General features: G+C 36.1%; 2 protein-coding genes and 1 pseudogene across 3 annotated transcripts; all 3 read right to left on the bottom strand.

Annotated features, from left to right (window-relative positions):
• Nucleotides 1–97: 97 nt before the first annotated feature.
• LOC18032207 (pentatricopeptide repeat-containing protein At3g23020) lies at nucleotides 98–3,112 on the bottom strand. The gene has a single exon (XM_006420019.2). The coding sequence runs from the start codon at nucleotides 2,992–2,994 to the stop codon at nucleotides 400–402; it is 2,595 nt and encodes an 864-aa protein (XP_006420082.1). The 5' UTR covers nucleotides 2,995–3,112; the 3' UTR covers nucleotides 98–399.
• A 1,362-nt stretch (nucleotides 3,113–4,474) lies between these two features.
• On the bottom strand, nucleotides 4,475–5,864 carry LOC112096768 (annotated as a pseudogene).
• Nucleotides 5,865–8,106: 2,242 nt separating this feature from the next.
• On the bottom strand, nucleotides 8,107–14,841 carry LOC18031276 (acylamino-acid-releasing enzyme). 2 transcript variants are annotated; one of them, XM_006420021.2, is made up of 18 exons: nucleotides 14,532–14,841; nucleotides 14,025–14,200; nucleotides 13,618–13,927; nucleotides 13,193–13,411; nucleotides 12,887–13,105; nucleotides 12,672–12,746; nucleotides 12,446–12,584; nucleotides 11,872–12,023; nucleotides 11,703–11,785; nucleotides 11,496–11,614; nucleotides 11,312–11,390; nucleotides 10,578–10,755; nucleotides 10,075–10,135; nucleotides 9,809–9,931; nucleotides 9,449–9,646; nucleotides 8,843–8,911; nucleotides 8,479–8,555; nucleotides 8,107–8,376 (listed from the first exon to the last, which is right to left on the bottom strand). In XM_006420021.2, exons 1-18 carry the CDS (start codon nucleotides 14,669–14,671, stop codon nucleotides 8,313–8,315), a joined length of 2,481 nt encoding a protein of 826 aa, XP_006420084.1. In that variant the 5' UTR covers nucleotides 14,672–14,841; the 3' UTR covers nucleotides 8,107–8,312. The 2 variants fall into 2 exon arrangements, with proteins under 2 accessions (XP_006420084.1, XP_006420083.1); XM_006420020.2 differs by having other exon boundaries at nucleotides 14,025–14,177; nucleotides 14,532–14,575.
• Nucleotides 14,842–16,543: the final 1,702 nt, after the last annotated feature.

Consider the following 16,543-nt stretch of genomic DNA (forward strand, 5'->3'; position numbering starts at 1 on the left):
ATGAAAATACATAGGCAATCGTTTTTTCCTATACGTGCAATCTCATGATCTGCAGTGTGTAGATATTGAACAGCCCATACCACAGGTGTTGGGAATAATACATCAATAATTGTAATGCAGACAAATAATACAAATTGATTTACGTATGTTCATTATAACTAAACAAAGCTTGATCCCTATTACAGCAACTCAGGGTAAGGGGCCACAAAAATTGGCAATAGGCTCTCATAGGACTCTAGTCCCAGGAGCTTTTTCAGCGAATACATAATGTACAACTGCTAAATACACTACCATGACATACAGCTATACATTTATCAGGAGTTTTGAGTCAAAATTTTGTAAATCTTTACACAAAATCAGAGACTTGTGTGTACTCAAAAAAATGGATTAAGAGAAGATCTAAGCATTGTTGTAATCATCATCACATTCTCCGATCACAGATGACAGGGTCGACATCCATGCCTGCAAACCACTCTGAGCATTCTTCTTCCTTGTTAATTCTAGCTTTTTTACAGCTCGCTTTGGAACTCCACATTTCATGAGAACAGCTCCAAGTGACTTGAACGTGAAATCATCAGGTTGAACGGCAGCATTCACCATGTCCTTAAATGTTCCAATGACATCCTTGAATCTACCATCAACTGCATACAACCCAAGCACATTGTTGTAGCTCAACAAGTCAGATATAAGTCCTGATTCCCTCATCTGTTTGGCAATCCGAGTGGCCTCTTCAAACCTACCATTTCTCTTGTACATGATCAACATCATTGCATATGTAAATTCATTAGTATCCCCCTTCTTTTTCATAATCTCAAAAATCTCTTCCGCTTGTCTAACCATAGATCGTTCACTGTAGAGATCAATCATACAATTTGATGTATAAACATCAGGACTTGCCTCCAATGATCGAAGCAATTTGTAAGTTTCTTGAGCTTCCTTCAAATAACCAACTTTGGTATAAAGCTTAATCAAGGAGTTGTATATGACAGCATTTGGAGGTAATCCAGAACTTTCCATGGCATCAAAATAACTTTGAGCTTGTTTAACATTCCCAACATCCGCAAAAGCATTTATCAAAACGCCATAGACAACAACATCAGGCTCCACATTAAATCGAATCATATCCTTGTAAACTTCCTCTGCCATTTCCAACTGCCCCAACTTCACGTAGCTTGAGATCACAGCACAATATGGGATACAATCACTCACCAGTCCTGCTTCCTGCATCTTTCTCAGGTAGCGTTTTGCCATGTGTGGCAAGTCGGCACCAGCTAAAATTTGTACGAGAGAATTATAGCTACATTTGTCTGGAACTACACCATGACTCGTCATGCTATCAAACAAATTGCATGCCTTATCATAATTCCTTCCCATCCCATAGGCCTTTACCATAACATTGAACACAAGAACAGTCAGCTTCTTCCCTTCTTGGCAACAAATGAAAGCTCTCTCAGCTTCCAAGACATGCCCCCGCTCACCATAGGCATCAATGTTGGCAGAATAGCCCTCTGAACTCATATCACCCGCAAGATGAAACCTTCTGAACCATAACCATGACTTTTCCAACATTCCAGCTTCAATGTACATTCTAGTCAAAGCTGACTGGGTATATTCATCAATCTCAAGACCTCCTCCATCCATTTCGGAAATGAGTTCTTCAGCTTCACAAACCATACATCTAATCGAATATGCATACAAAAGGGTGCGGTAACTTACAATATCTGGTTCAAGGTTTGCCTCCTTCATCTTCCAGAAGTATCTTGATGCCATGCTTATCTTGTTATTCTTAGCATGAAGAAAAATAAGAATATTATATGTTCTTGTGTCAGGTGGGCAACGAAGCTCCTCCATCTTCTTTATCAATGAATCTACTTCTACTAGCTGATCATTGTTGCCATAAATATGAATCATTGTATTGAAAGTTACAGTTGTCGGAACAATCCCTTCTCTGAGCATCTGAGCAAAAGTTTCAGATGCCTCTTTAAGTTGCCCTGCCTTCCCATAGGTATCAATCAATGTATTATACGTATATGAGCTTAGACTACCATTAACTTGTGATCCATTTTCTACTTTACCAATCATCATTTTGGTATCTTCGCCATGCCTCAAAGATTCTCTAGATGACCACTTCTTGAAAAACTCCTCTGCCTTCTGAAACTCCCCTGCTTTCTTATACATCTGCACAACAATCCCCATCGTCACCTCATCAGGCTCCATCCCCCGCTCATTCATCCTTTCAAGCCAACAAACTGCCTCTTCCTTGAGGCCCCCTTTGCTACAAACATCAATCAAAGTACCATAAGTAGAATTAATCGGCACAATCCCTTTAACACTCATCTCATCCCACAAACTCTGAACATAACTCCACTTTCGAGCTTTGCCTAACGTCCTAAGTATGATATTATAATGAATCACATTCAACTCATGACATCCCTGTCTCTTAAACCACTCAAAAATCTCTAAAGCCCTCTCCCAACTAGATTGCTCCTTCAAAATAATGCTCCTTTCCTTGTTACTTAGATTCTCTGCCCATGGCTTTAAAGCCTCATCCAGGTCTTTAACCGTATCCAAAGCCTGTAACATCGACGGAATACAACCACCATACCTGGCCCATTTCGTCGAACACTTGGTCTGCACTTCACCATTCACACACACTGCAGAAATAACATCGGTACGTCTTTCATTTCCAATTCTAACATCGACCCAAGTGTTTTTACTCTGCTCTCTATGTGGTTTTTGTTCGAAACTTTGTTTCTTCAACTCATGTTCATGGACCACGCCATTTGGTTTATCAAATTTGCTGTGATTGTGAACTTTACTTAGCCTTTTGACTCGTTCTGAGTTGGAATTGTTAAGCAATGTTTGAGTTTCTATCTTCTTCTCTAGCGACGAAACTGAAACTGAAGGTGAAGCTCCAATGTTGCTGGATGGAGAAGTTTTTGTGGAACAAAGAACATAGAAGCAACTGGTGTCTAACTGAAGCTTAACAAACATCTTTTAATAGAAGAAATGGGTATGAATTGACTCCTACAGATAAAGTTTCAGGATTATTGGAACCAGGACTCTAGTGAGTGAGCTTTTTCTTACTCGTTTCGCGTAAAATCTGTTCTGCTTGAAGTATGCTTTGGTTTGAATTTTGGGTAAGGATTGAGTAATATGGGTCCCGGGTTCAGGTTATGCTTAATGCCCGATGGATAGCCCATCCGATTTCTGTTTCTTTTTCCATTGATTTGAAAATGTAATTTGATACCATTTTTACACTACTTTAATAGTACCACTTCTTTAAAAATTTCTTTTTCATCATCATTATATTTGTGTTATTATTGTTTGACTTCAAAATAAATGTATATTTTTTATGATTTTATTAAATGATTATATATAAATAATAAGATACATCTGTTTCACCTAAAATTTAATCGCAAAAGAAGATAAATTTATGTAAATTAAAATAAATATATACTTAATTACACATTTTATGAGACTAGGCAAAGGCCATAACAAAGTTGACAAAATTGTTTACAAAATTTCATCTTCAAATAGCTTTAACTGATAATCGGGACTTTTTTTTTTTTTAACCCTGTGCTCCATCAACAAGGCACGGAGCAAAATGCCTGCTCATTTACAGTAGTTGTTTAACCATAAACCAATATTGAGAAAGCTTCCATAGCCGGATTGGGGTCTGCAAAAATGAAAAATATCATAAGTTACAAGCGGAGTGATGACATTAAGTTAAATTCAGCTTTTGCTGATATTCAGTGTGCATAAAGCATGAAAGCATACGAAGCATATGCTTACATGTCAGTTCCATAGGCATAATTGGGAAGCTGGATGACCTTGGTCTCGACTCCTTTCTCCTCTAGTGCCCGTGCATACTAGAGACAATATTTACATAAAATTATTCCTCAGATCGTAACATGAGCATTATAGACGATTCAGTTCTATTTAAAATGGCGGTCGCCTTCTTAGCGGTCGCAATTGTTTGAAGTATATTTGCTCTTTAAAAGAAAAAAAACAGGCTTCAGGCTCCCTCATTTAAAGAATGCACCAGACTGAGGGGATACGGCAAACACTTGACCATGAGAATGATGTTGAAAGAAGATTAATTTACATGCAGGAAGTTCAAAATGATTGAATCCTGTGTGGCACTTCTTCGATTAACATTATTTAGCTTCATATCACACCAAAAGCACAGCTTTCACATGCTAGTGGCGGAGCATAGTAGGGCAACAAGTGCCAATTCCGCAACATGCAAATGTACTGATGCCAAATAAGTGATAATAGTTTATGCAATACGTTTGGAGATGAAAGAAACAAATGCGTTGAACAAAATGAACAAGCTTGCAGGACTGTTTTGGTGGGCTAGCAATGGTGAATATGTTGTTCAGTGAGGTCTTGTTGCGGGGAGTTTTTAGGATGGAGAACAATGAATATAATCTCATTTGCATTCGAATTTGTCTCTATGAAAGCCCCTGAATCAACACAGACTCGGCGACAATACCTTTGAGATGTGTGATATAGGAGACTTGATATGAAAGTGAGTCAAATCCTCAACTGACCTTGATTCCGTAAACCTATATCTCCCATTGCTTCCATTAGATTCTACGTGGCACCAGTCAGGGATGTCTGTTGTACCGACCATCAATGCAAGATTTAAAAACAGGATTCTTTGCAGCAGCTGCAGCAAACTTATCTGGAGCCCGAACATAGTTAAAAGATATACATTGAAATTTTATTCGAAATATCTTACCAGCCAATTGAGAAGGCTTCGGAACATCCAGTCTAGTGAAGGACATGTAAACATAACTAGGACACATCAGTATGAGCACAACAGAAAAAGCAACACGCCTGCCCAATCATATAAGCAGTTAGAAAGCAGCCATGGGAGCTGCCAAGTGCAGTTATTTTAGACGGTTTAGCAACCCCCGTGTCAATAACATGATCAATAGCTGAGAGTACATCATTGACATCATGTGCAAGGAAAGCCATGAGTTCAAAAACCAGATCAAAGTTAAACACAGTATCACAGTACCTGGGACCCTATTTTCCCTGGAAGAGATTGCAAAGCTTCCTCACCAAATCCTAATAAGGCTCTAAAAACGAGTACTAAGTTAGGAAGATCTTGAACGATGATTAAAGTCAAATTGTTTTTTGATCATATACAAGATAGAACATTTCCAAAGGATGTGAACTAAAATTTCCAAATTGGATGTATATGCAATATTATTATCACTAAACATGCGAAAATCAATCAAAAAAGTGTTCATTTTTCGGTCACATGTCAGGTGAAGCAAACTTTTGGCTTTCCAACTTGTCAGACATGATGAACTTAGAATGTTGAGCAAAAAAGATATTTTCTTTTTATGATCAATAGAAAGCAACCATCCACTTCATTTTGACATTCTCAATAGTCACATTTCTTTCCTTGGTGGACAAATTATAAACGTGTGGCTTTTATATTCAAGCACCATATCAGAAGTTATGTTACCTCATGATGGGAAGAAAAGGGCATTCCCTTATTATGGATTTTTAGATGACCTCTCTTCTTTTCTTTCTTTGCACGGGAGAGTTTGCGCAGGAAGTACAGTAGTCTCTTGGTTTTAGCAAAAAAACAGTATATGTACACTCAAATATTCGAACTATGACTAATAAACAAGGAAAAGTTCGCTTACCTGTAATTTAAGATCAACAAACTGTAACCAGTTGAAGAGAGAAAAGCCAGGGACTTTGAAAAGCTAGATAATGAGACAGAAATGGGGGGCCCCATTAAGAACTACAATTAGTGGATCTCATGAACCATCTTTCTTAGATGAGAAAAATATTGCCTCAAAAGGTTTCTGAGCACCTGAAATGAATATAAGCACATAGTGGGCATGAAAATTAATGTTTATTAACACAAGAACAGCGTGATTAGGTATTCAATTATTGCCTGTGTCTGGACAAAGATTTGTTAAATGATTGGCCCAATCTAAAAGAACTTAGGTGTTAATTGTTGCAGAGGTCTGAGCAAAGCACAGTCCCTTTAATGCTTGCACCAAATAAACAGATGATTAATAATATCCCAAGTTCTACAGTTGTCAACTTCATGATCAATAATTCTATTTTAACAATAAAGCATCCAGGTTTGCTTTCAATTTGTTAAGCAACCCCTTTAGGTTCTTTCAATTTGTTGATCCCTTACCCAGATTCCCAAAGGCTGGTATGGGAAAATAATGAACAAAAATCTGTTTACGCATAAACACCAGAACAAATTTGTGTCACTCTTTCCTTGCCTACTTAAGAGGAGGATTTATTTAAAACCCATGAAACCTCTCGACCATTTTTAGTAATTAGTACTACCATAAGCATATAAAAATTACTCATAATTAGGACATAACATCATGAACTTGACCATCGTCGGTCAATAGGCTGCATCAATAATACTCCATTTGCCTTATTCAAAGGCATTGCATTGATCAAAGAATAACTATGTTTGCTACATACTGAAAACAGGATATAATACCTTTTGTTAGGCTAGCAGAAACATCCTTCACAGATGAGAGCAAATATTTAACCTGTACCATGGCTCTGTCAATACAGTTATAGCCTTTTAAGGATAATAATAATTTGTGTTACAAAAGAAAATGAAATAAACCTTTTTGCAGCTATGATACATTTTTTTTTAGGAGACTATTGCTCATGATATTTACAGCATATGATACATTTAAACAGCTCCGTAGGTTCTTATTTGATTTGTCAACAAGATAACCGCGCTTGATTTGGGGAACATCTACTGAACTGCTAGACACTTCAAATATGGAAATAGCGAAGAATTTCATTCTTATTTTCTTCAACTCAATAGGACATATATACTCGGTGTAAAGATCAGAACTTGGTTTTACCTGCAACGGAATTGTCCCCATCCAGTGCAACAACGCTCCATGCGAAAGTTTGATTCAGTAGGGCTAATGCGTAATATCTCTCCACTGTAATTGAGCAATCATGTCAGAAGCTTATTTTATGAGAAAAAAATTTAAAAAAAATTGCAGAATAAAAGATACATATTCGTCATGTCATCTCAACACATTCAGAGAAATTAGTAATTGACTGCTGCCCCAGATGGAAGGTAAAATCATAGTGCATCCATCAGAAAGTCACGGATTACTAAGGATTCTTAAAGAATGAAGCACCGGGAAGCAACCATCTTCAGCACATTGCATCAGAGTGCTTAACATACAGCAAAACAATCTTAAGAAGATGAATGCAAATCTGTTTTGTGGCAGAATGTGCTCCAGAGTTCACGGAACTTTTTGTAGATAAAAGCACAAAGAACTTTCCATCTGGGGTGGAAAATATTAATCCAAATACAATGAGGATGTCAAAGCAAGTAGTTCATATTCCATTCCATGGAGAGGATATTTTGTTCTATCTCAGCGCTCATCCATAAACGAACAGTATTCCAGGAAGCTCATACATGAGACAGAATACAGATAAGACACAAGTTGATATATCTCAGATACCAGTCTTCTAGGTTAATATCAGAGCTGCTTTAGAACTCACAACATTATTGAATGACTCCAATAGAGCCTGGCATTTTTTGGGTGTTAAGGCATGGATCTCAATATATATATATATATATATATATATATATATATATATTTAAAAAAAAAAAAGGAGGTGACATGTCAGCTAATAAACAATCAAACTTCTCCGAGGTAGTACATCTTAAGTGATTATTTTTGCAGTGAAAAACAATTGCAAATTGCTGCAGGAGCAGATATCTTGCATGGTTGTCCAAAAAATTATTTGAAGGGGCACATTATCTGCTTCTTAAGACAATTTTTCGCAGCTTTGCAAGTTTGATGGCGGCAGGTTAGTAATTTCCAACTCGAAACAGAAGGAGAAATCATCCTAAGCCCTTAATAATCTACATGTCGTTTACAAGCTTGGACCAAGGAACAACATGTCACCCAAGATTTTATGAATTGAAATGGAATTATTTATAGTTCTTTTCAACCAAAGAAGAACGGATAAAAATTATCATTAACAGGCCAAAATGAAATCCTGCAAATATACCTTGATCATGAAAAAAATTTTCTTACACATGCCACTTCCGGAAAACAGGGTTTCTTAGAAAATATCATTTAATAAATTTATGTCACAATCTTTATAACTTCCTTAACACGATCATTAGCGTTGTCATTTATTAATTGACTTTAAGTTTGTCTACATGATTTGATCTTCATTCAATCATTCTTCAAATTGCTTCAACAATCAGGAGATAACAATTATACAGTGCCCCGACACCAAGGCATGCGACAAGTTCAGTGCTAAGCTCATTTACAGTACTTTTTGAACCAAAGCCCAATATTGAGAAAGCTTTCAAAGTCAGACTGTGGTCTGCAAAAATGGAAATTGGAAAATTCCGTTAGTCGGCTTTTAAACTCAGCATTGCTCATCACATTGAGCAGAAATAATGAAAACATGTCCTAGTATGTGTACCTTTCAATTCCGTGAACATCATTGGGGAACACAATGACTTTGGTCTCAACTCCTTTCTCCCTTAGTGCTCGCGCATACTAAACATTTCAAAATGAAAATCATTTATGTGATCATGATATGATGATTTGATGACCATTAAAAAACAAAAATAAAGCGAGCACAGTACATGGTGTGTGGGGAAGGGAAAAATAAGACAAGCAAATAGACCAAAAATTCTATGAAAACTCCTACTATTCATGTGCTTGTGTTTCTTTACCTTTTACTTCATTGTAGCTAGCCTAGCAGTAGTTGTTCAAACTATAAATCTAGATATAACCATCCACCATTTTTAAAATCGCACAGAGAAGGGAATGTGATATATTACTTGCAAGCCATTGGAGACTGGAACACGAAGATCCTGAGCACCTAAAAGAAAGATGGTTGGTGTTTTGACCTGCAGAGCAGAGATTGCAAAAATATGAAGTTTAGAATCTTATTCTTTAAACTGGAAAAAAGACGAAATTTTTAGACTCCCACAATTAAGAGTTAATGATCAATACTACAGCACTCAAGTCTGAGGAATATGACAAATACTCAAACCATGTATGTGATTTTGAAAAAATGAATTAATAAAACAAAATAAAAATCTACCCTTAGGAAGTTTAAAAAATGATGGTATCCATTTTTGCTCCTCAATTGGTAATTAGCTTCATTTCACACCAAGAGTGAACTCTAGTGCAAGAGCATGTTTGGCAAACAGGTTTACCAGAGCAAATAGTGCAACATGCATAGACATGGTTACCAATTAAGCAATAACATTTCTGCAAATGGCTTTGCGATAAAAGCAAAACTATCCATCAAAATGAACAAGCTTGCAGTAATGGTTTTCTTTGAATGGAGAGCACTAAATAGAATCTCCTTTGCATTCTACTCTTGGTCCTATAAAAAGCATTTGAATCAACTTCTAGAACCGTTATCACAGTCACAATACCTTTGAGATGTGGGATATAGGAGACTTGCTGTGAAAGTGGGTCAAATCCTCAACTGACGGTGATTCTGTAAAACTATCTTTCCCCTTGCTTCCATAAGATTCCACATAACACCAATCAGGGATATCTGTTGTCCCAACCATCAATGCAAGGTTACAAACAGGATTCCTTGCAGCCGCCGCAACAAACTTATCTGGAGCCTGAACATGGTTAAGAAATACATATATCACTTTAATCTATGACCTGTCATGGGTCAATGGAGAGGCATCCAAAAGTTACGACAAATCATAACATCCAGTCTTGCGAAGGACGTGTAAATGAAAGTAGAATGCATCAGTAACACAGCAGTAAAAGTAACACACCTGGCCAATCAAGTGAGTAGTTAGAAAGCCACCATGGGAGCCACCAACTACAGTTACTTTAGATGGGTTAGCAAGTCCCGTGTCAATAACATGATCTATAGCAGTGAGAACATCATTGACGTCCTGTACATGGAAATCCAATATATTAGGAGCCACATCAAATTAAGCACAGGGTTTTGCAGAACTTGCTTACGAAAATTTGGTTGCTAATGAAAGAGATCAACTACCAAAAGTATGCACCAAAAAAATTAGTTGAGAATAAGCACCTGAGATCCAACTTTCCCAGGAAGAGATTGCAAAGCTTCCTCACCACATCCCAATGAGCCTCTGAAATAAACTACAATGTTAGGAAAGACTTGAAAGGAGATTAATGTCAGATGCTCTTTGATAATTGACAATGAGATTAAAGAAAGTGAAATTTGCAAAGGATGTGAACTCCTACAATTCTCAAATTGTTCATATTTTACTCATCTGCAATATTGGCACTGAACATACAAAAAGCATAGCAACAAAGGGTTCAGTCTTCGGGCATATAAAGGTGAGGCAAACCAAACTTATGCAAACAAACCTTTAGTTCCCATTGTCCTTCTCCTCAATCTTGTTTCATAGAAACTCTTTTAGATTGTCAGCAATGACAGTTTTCTATTTTGAAACCAAATTGACAGCTAAAATGATGAGTAAAAGGCTGCTTCTTTCTTTTTCATTTTTCGTTTTTTCTTAGCTTAAGATTCTACACAAACGACATCAATTAATGTAAAGTTCCACTTACCTATAATTTACAATCAATAAACTGTAACCAACTGAAGAAAGAAAAGCCAAAGACTTCGAATAGCTAGACAATGAGACTGAATGGGGGCCTCCATGAAGAACTACAATCAGTGGATCACATGAACAGTCTTTTTTATGACTTGACGAGACAAATATAGCTTCAAAAGGTTTTTGGGCACCTGAAATGAAATAAATACATATAGCTGTGAAATTTCATGCTTATAAACACCAGATTCATGATTAAAGATTCAAAAATTGCCATTAAATAGTCGCCCACTCTAAAACAATTGCTGCAGCATTCTAAGCTAGCCATAACCTTGGAATTATTGAGAAGTACCCCAAGCTCTTAAGTTTTCAGTCCATGATATTTTTTTTGTTTTAATAATAAAGCATCCAGCCTCGCTTTTCATATGTTAAGCAATCGCTATATATTTTATCAAATACTTTTTCCTTAAATACAGTTCTAGAATATGAATTACATATGACAATTGCGGTATGCACACTTCTTTATCTTTTGAGGAGGATTTACTTAGAAACTCTAGAAATTTTTTAATACCACTCTAAGCATATGAATTATTCAATACAGGACATGATTATTTTCAGTTTGTCTTAAATAAGCTAAAAGCATTAGACTGCCAATGGTTAGCATTGATACTAGTCCATTAGTCTTTTTCAAGGCATTGCATTATTTCAGAATACCTAAGTCTTCTACAAACCAAAAACATGATGTAATACCTTTTGTTAGGTTAGCAGAAACACCCTTGACTGGAATTTTCATAATACTGAATTGAAGAGATGAGAGCAGAGACTTAACCTGTAACAAAGAAGAAGTTATGTTAACACAACTATAAGCATTGTGGATAATGATAATTTGTGGCATTCTGTCTAGTAATATGTTACAAAAGAAATTAAAATAAACCTTCTCAGGGCATCTGCTTATGGGGCTTGATACATTTAACCAACTCCAAGTGCCCTTATTCGCTTTATCAACAAAATAGCCATACTTGACTTGCGGGACATCTACTGGACTGCTAGACACTTCGAATATGGAAAGAGCAAAATTTTGTTTTAATTTTCTCCATATTAATGGGAAATACCAAGAGTAAAGATCAGAACTTGGTGTTACCCGCAATAATATTGTCCCCATCCAGTGTAAGAAGACTCCATGAAAAGTTTGACTCAGCAGGGGTGATACGCAATAACTCTCCACTGTAATTTCGAAATCATATCAGAAGCTTATTGTGTGAAAAAGAAAATAAACGGCATGAAACGAAAATATATAGTCATTCAGTAACCTCGACACATTCACAGAAATTATTACTTGACTGCTGCCCCAGATGGAAGATAAAAGCATAGTGCAACCATCAGAAAGCCAAGGATTACTAAGGATACTTGAAGAATAAAGCCCTGGGAAACAATCATCCTCTGCACATTGCACTACTGGAATCTGCAGCGATTACATGGAATGAATCAATGTTAAATGCAAGAACATCCTAAACAGTCAAACAAAGAAAATATAGATCAGTTTTGTTCAATATCTTTTGGAATTATCTAAACAAGTTAGTTATTGCAAGACTTTATCAGCAAAAGCAGCAAAAAGAGCAAAGCACTTGTACCAATGAAAGTTCTTAGTGTATTTCCAGAATTTGAGCTCATTCAATATAGTAGTCTGGAATCGAAGTGTTAACATGCTTATAAGAAAAATCAAAGTTTATAACTTACACAAGCAAGCAGAAGAAGCGGTAAACTTTAAAAAGAGGGGTAGGGCTACTCCATTTCAATAAAAGACAAGGATTGAAATCAAATGAACAGGTTTAAACCAATAAACATTCAGAAGACAGAAGCAATAAAAACAAATTAAACTCTCACCACATCAACAATTTTTTCCAATGAGGAAAAATTTCCATTGGTTGGCCAATCAATTCTGTGAAGTGAATCTGTTGCAGAATGTGCTCCAGAGTCCACAGAACTTTTTGCAGATAAAAACACAAGGAACTTTCCGTCTGGGCTGGAAAAATAATAGTTCAAGTAGAGTCAGCAGATTCGTATAAAGCTCAGAGAACTTAGTGAACTTTATGCCAGATAAATAGTATACCTGAAACGTGGAAAGAAGGCACTACTGATGCTTTCAGTTAGGTTTACCACAGGAAAATCTTCAAAGGAACTTTCTCTGGAACATAATCAGAATTTCAAAATTAAACGATACATCAAAGTAGTATATTCAATCTTTTTCTTGATATTATTGACATAATGCATAACCCCGAAAGAAGAAGAAGAAGAAGAGTTGAGCAGTTCACTGAAGCAACCCACTTGAGTTCAAGTTCACTGGCTTCTGATTTATAGAGTGACACTCTGACTGCGTATAGCGCACATGGCCTATTGTAGCAATATTTTATACCAAGCTTTCTTGTTTCTGATGCCCACCCAACAAAAACCAAATATTGATGCAATCCTTCATTTAATGGAGCCCACACAACTTGACCAACACTCAAAGATTTTGGAATTCCTTTAACAGCCTGTACCTCTCCACTGAGCAACAGAAGGAAGTTGAAATTCAGATTTCAACATTCTAAATAACTTAAAGCACTGGAGTAAACAAAAATAGAGATAGGAGACCTGTTAATGTTGATTATAAAGAGAGAAGGCTGCCTCTTTCCTGCATAGGTTTCTCCCCAATCCTCCTCCCAATCACCTTGACCTTTCCAGCTATTACAATCCTTATCTGAGGAACCACCTTTTGTGCTGCCCAGACTGAAAGTGGGTTTTGAGGGAGACGGTTCCTCAGCAACATAAGCAATGAGAGTTTCATCAGAGTTCCAAGAGATTCCTTCAAACCTGTAATGATCAGAAAGCTTGTAACTTTTCTGGGATGAAAAATAAAATAAAAACACCCACTTGTGCAACCACAGTACAAGACCCACTGGCACTCCCTGGTTCAATCACAGCAAAACTACTTACAACTGAACAACTTCTAAAGCTAGACACCGCAAAATTGGAAGTACATTAGCTTGACTTAAATTATTTGAATCAGTAATCATTACCATCCATCGGCATATACTGAGCCATGAACAGTTTGAGGGACATGGAATTCCTTTTCCAACTGAGATTGACTCCAGAGTTCAAATTGAATGGGAGATTCATTTTCAGGATTCCGAACAACAAGAAGCTTTGAACCAGATGGAGATGGAACAACTGCAGATGCACCAGTCATCTCAACAGGAAATGGAGCCCATTGAAAGGTCACAGAATTTTCATTTTCTTTTGAGATAACTGTTGATAACATAAATTTCTTCCTCTTGTTTGCCAAAAGGTTCGGTTGGCTAATAGAAAACATAGCCTGTGTCCCATTTCCTGCATCAAAAATTTGAAGCCAAAAATTGTTGAGCAACAGATACTTACCGAAAAAATGAAACCGAAAAAAAAAAATTGCAATCATAGTCAGTCGTACCATTGCCGGAATTAAAAGTCCATGCCTTGTCAATACTAGAGATATTGGTGAACTCTTGAAGCAACTTTGACAGCGAAGCATACTCCTCTTCAGTAGTTGCATCTAAAACTGAGGACAATTGCTTTGCTGGGGCAGCCTTAGAAGCATCCATGGCTAGAAAGACGGACAATCTTTTACTACAAAAATTAAATAGATAAAGACAATCATAACAACTCAATAATGGAGAAATAACATTTCTACAATGAAACCAAAAACACTATGAATTGACAAAATACAAGAAAGATTCATCGTATTAGCTCAAAAAAACACCATCAGCATTCATATTTATGTAACAACATGTAAAAATATGATTCTTGAAAGGAACTAAAGAAGAAACAAACTAAATTGAAATACAGAGAAATAAAAAAAATACCCATCAAAGGAAAGTGTAAGCAGAAACTAGCATATGTACATAATAACGCTAGAATTACAAAACGAGTTGCTTCGAGAGGCAAAGAGCGGACTTACTAAGAGAAATAAGCGGGTTTGGCGACAGTGAAGCGAGTGTGACGATGGCGAGATAAAAAAGAGGGAGAGATTCGAGGGAGAAGTTGATTCGCGCACCAATCCGAAGTGGCGATGACGTTGCTTAGTAATGCTCGTGCCATTGAAAGATTCCCATTTTCGAAACGTAATTTTTCCTTTTTTATTACTATAAAATATATAGATTATGGAATTTGGATTTCTGATAAGTTCTAAGTGCAGAGTGACGCTAATGTCACAACCAAATTCCTTAAAAGTTCTTTTTGAAGCCAAGAAGCAGTTTACCCAACGCTCATTTCGAGCTTTAATGGTTTGTATTTTTGTGCTTGAATTTAAATATTATGTACCACTTATTTACTAAATAATAAATTTATATTTTATAAAATTATAAAATTATCATTTAATGAATAAATACTATTTCAGTTGATATTTAAAATAAAACTTAAATATTAAAAAAATATTGAGTAATGAAAAGTACCAATAAGACATCTACTCATTCCTTATTCGGGGGCGAATCCCCCCAACTGAATGTAACGAGTAGATTCCTGGTAGTGTACCTTTTGTGAAGCACGAGTCGACCAGAAGTTCACACCGACCAGGTACTTGACACCTAAAAGAAAGGACATGATCTCACAAACACCCGATAATTCCGCCATGACCCAAACCGCTGGAAGAACACGACGCCCCACGTTCACCTACGCTCGTTCAGTTGAAGGCTCATTAAGGTCCATGATCACCCGAATAAGAGAGGCATGAGGAATACTCTAAGAACGTGGGATGATTGCCTATAAAAAGCTGGGAAATCAATGGAAAAGGGGACACAAAAAAAAGGAAAAGGGGGGGGGGGGAAACTCTGTCAAATTAACACCAGACATTATCACATACAAACCCTCAATACATTTTGTTTTGAGAATATTGTAATTAATTGGCACAGTTTGAATCATACAGTTTTCCCGTAAACATCTTGTGCTGACTTAAGTATCGGAGGGTTTATGCCGGTAAAACCACCGACCTCTCTGATTTGTTTCTGTAAACGCAGACTTAGAAAAAAGAGAAAAAGTGATTTGGGTCCCAGGAGCTCGGGCAATCGCTAAAGCAGGTGGAGTGCAACCTCTTCTCCATTGTCGATACAAGCGTTTGTGGCACGATCTGGTCGGGCCAAGGGCGACCAGATTTCTGCATCAACAAAAAATATAATAAAAATATTCTATCAAAAGAATGGGAAAATATAATCATCCATATTTTAAGTGTATATTTTATATGACTTATGCAATGGTCAACAACATTTATGACCATTGCATTTATTTTATCCTAGAAGCTCGCCAAAAAAAAATTAAGGCCTTGGATTTGAGTAAATATCTTCCCCACCAGTGTAGATAATCCCAACAAATTTCTAATTTAAGAGAAAAAAAAAATTCTTGAAAGTGCTTTTCAAAAGTTTTGATGTTGTTTGATTCTATTTTAAGTAGACTTTTTGGAGATTATATAAGATATTTTTTTCTACTAACAAAAATACAAATTTATAGCTTTGTAGTAATAAGGGTTATAAAATATTTTTAAATAGTTTAATTTGTCTAAAGTACGATTGATTTTACAATCTTCTTTATTTTTTCATAACATAATTTAAAAACACTTATTTGTTAAAACAATTTTAAAATGTTTAATAAAAATCCTCATTGACAATGAAACAACTAAATCTTTTTAACAAAAGTTCAACTTATAAAATATTTACTTGAATAAGTACTATTTATAAAATTATACCAATTGGAGAAAAGTGTAGGAAAAATAATTCAACAAAAAAAAAGAGGGAGGGAGTACAGAGAAAGTAGAATTGATATTTGTTGTTTTTAAAAAAAATATATGTTTTATAAATCTATAGCTCAAAAAAATTGTAAACATTTTGACGTTGTGATCAAAATCTATTGTGAGTTTTGTGACTCTAGCTCAATTATATATCCCAATGCTAAAAATATGCGAGTAGGTAACATATGATTTAT

Source organism: Citrus clementina, unplaced genomic scaffold, assembly GCF_000493195.1.
Source record: "Citrus clementina cultivar Clemenules unplaced genomic scaffold, Citrus_clementina_v1.0 scaffold_9, whole genome shotgun sequence".
NCBI lineage: Eukaryota > Viridiplantae > Streptophyta > Magnoliopsida > Sapindales > Rutaceae > Citrus > Citrus x clementina.

What these genes read in the sequence shown, in the direction of transcription:
- LOC18032207 (XM_006420019.2), bottom strand. Translation starts at nt 2,994, where the DNA reads ATGTTTGTTAAGCTTCAGTTAGACACCAGTTGCTTCTATGTTCTTTGT.
- LOC18031276 (XM_006420021.2), bottom strand. Translation starts at nt 14,671, where the DNA reads ATGGCACGAGCATTACTAAGCAACGTCATCGCCACTTCGGATTGGTGC. An exon ending in CTATATCCCACATCTCAAAG is followed by an intron (nt 8,912 to 9,448) that starts GTATTGTGACTG and finishes TCTGCTCTGCAG; the next exon opens with GTCAAAACACCAACCATCTT. An exon ending in CAGTCTCCAATGGCTTGCAA is followed by an intron (nt 8,556 to 8,842) that starts GTAATATATCAC and finishes TGAAATGTTTAG; the next exon opens with TATGCGCGAGCACTAAGGGA.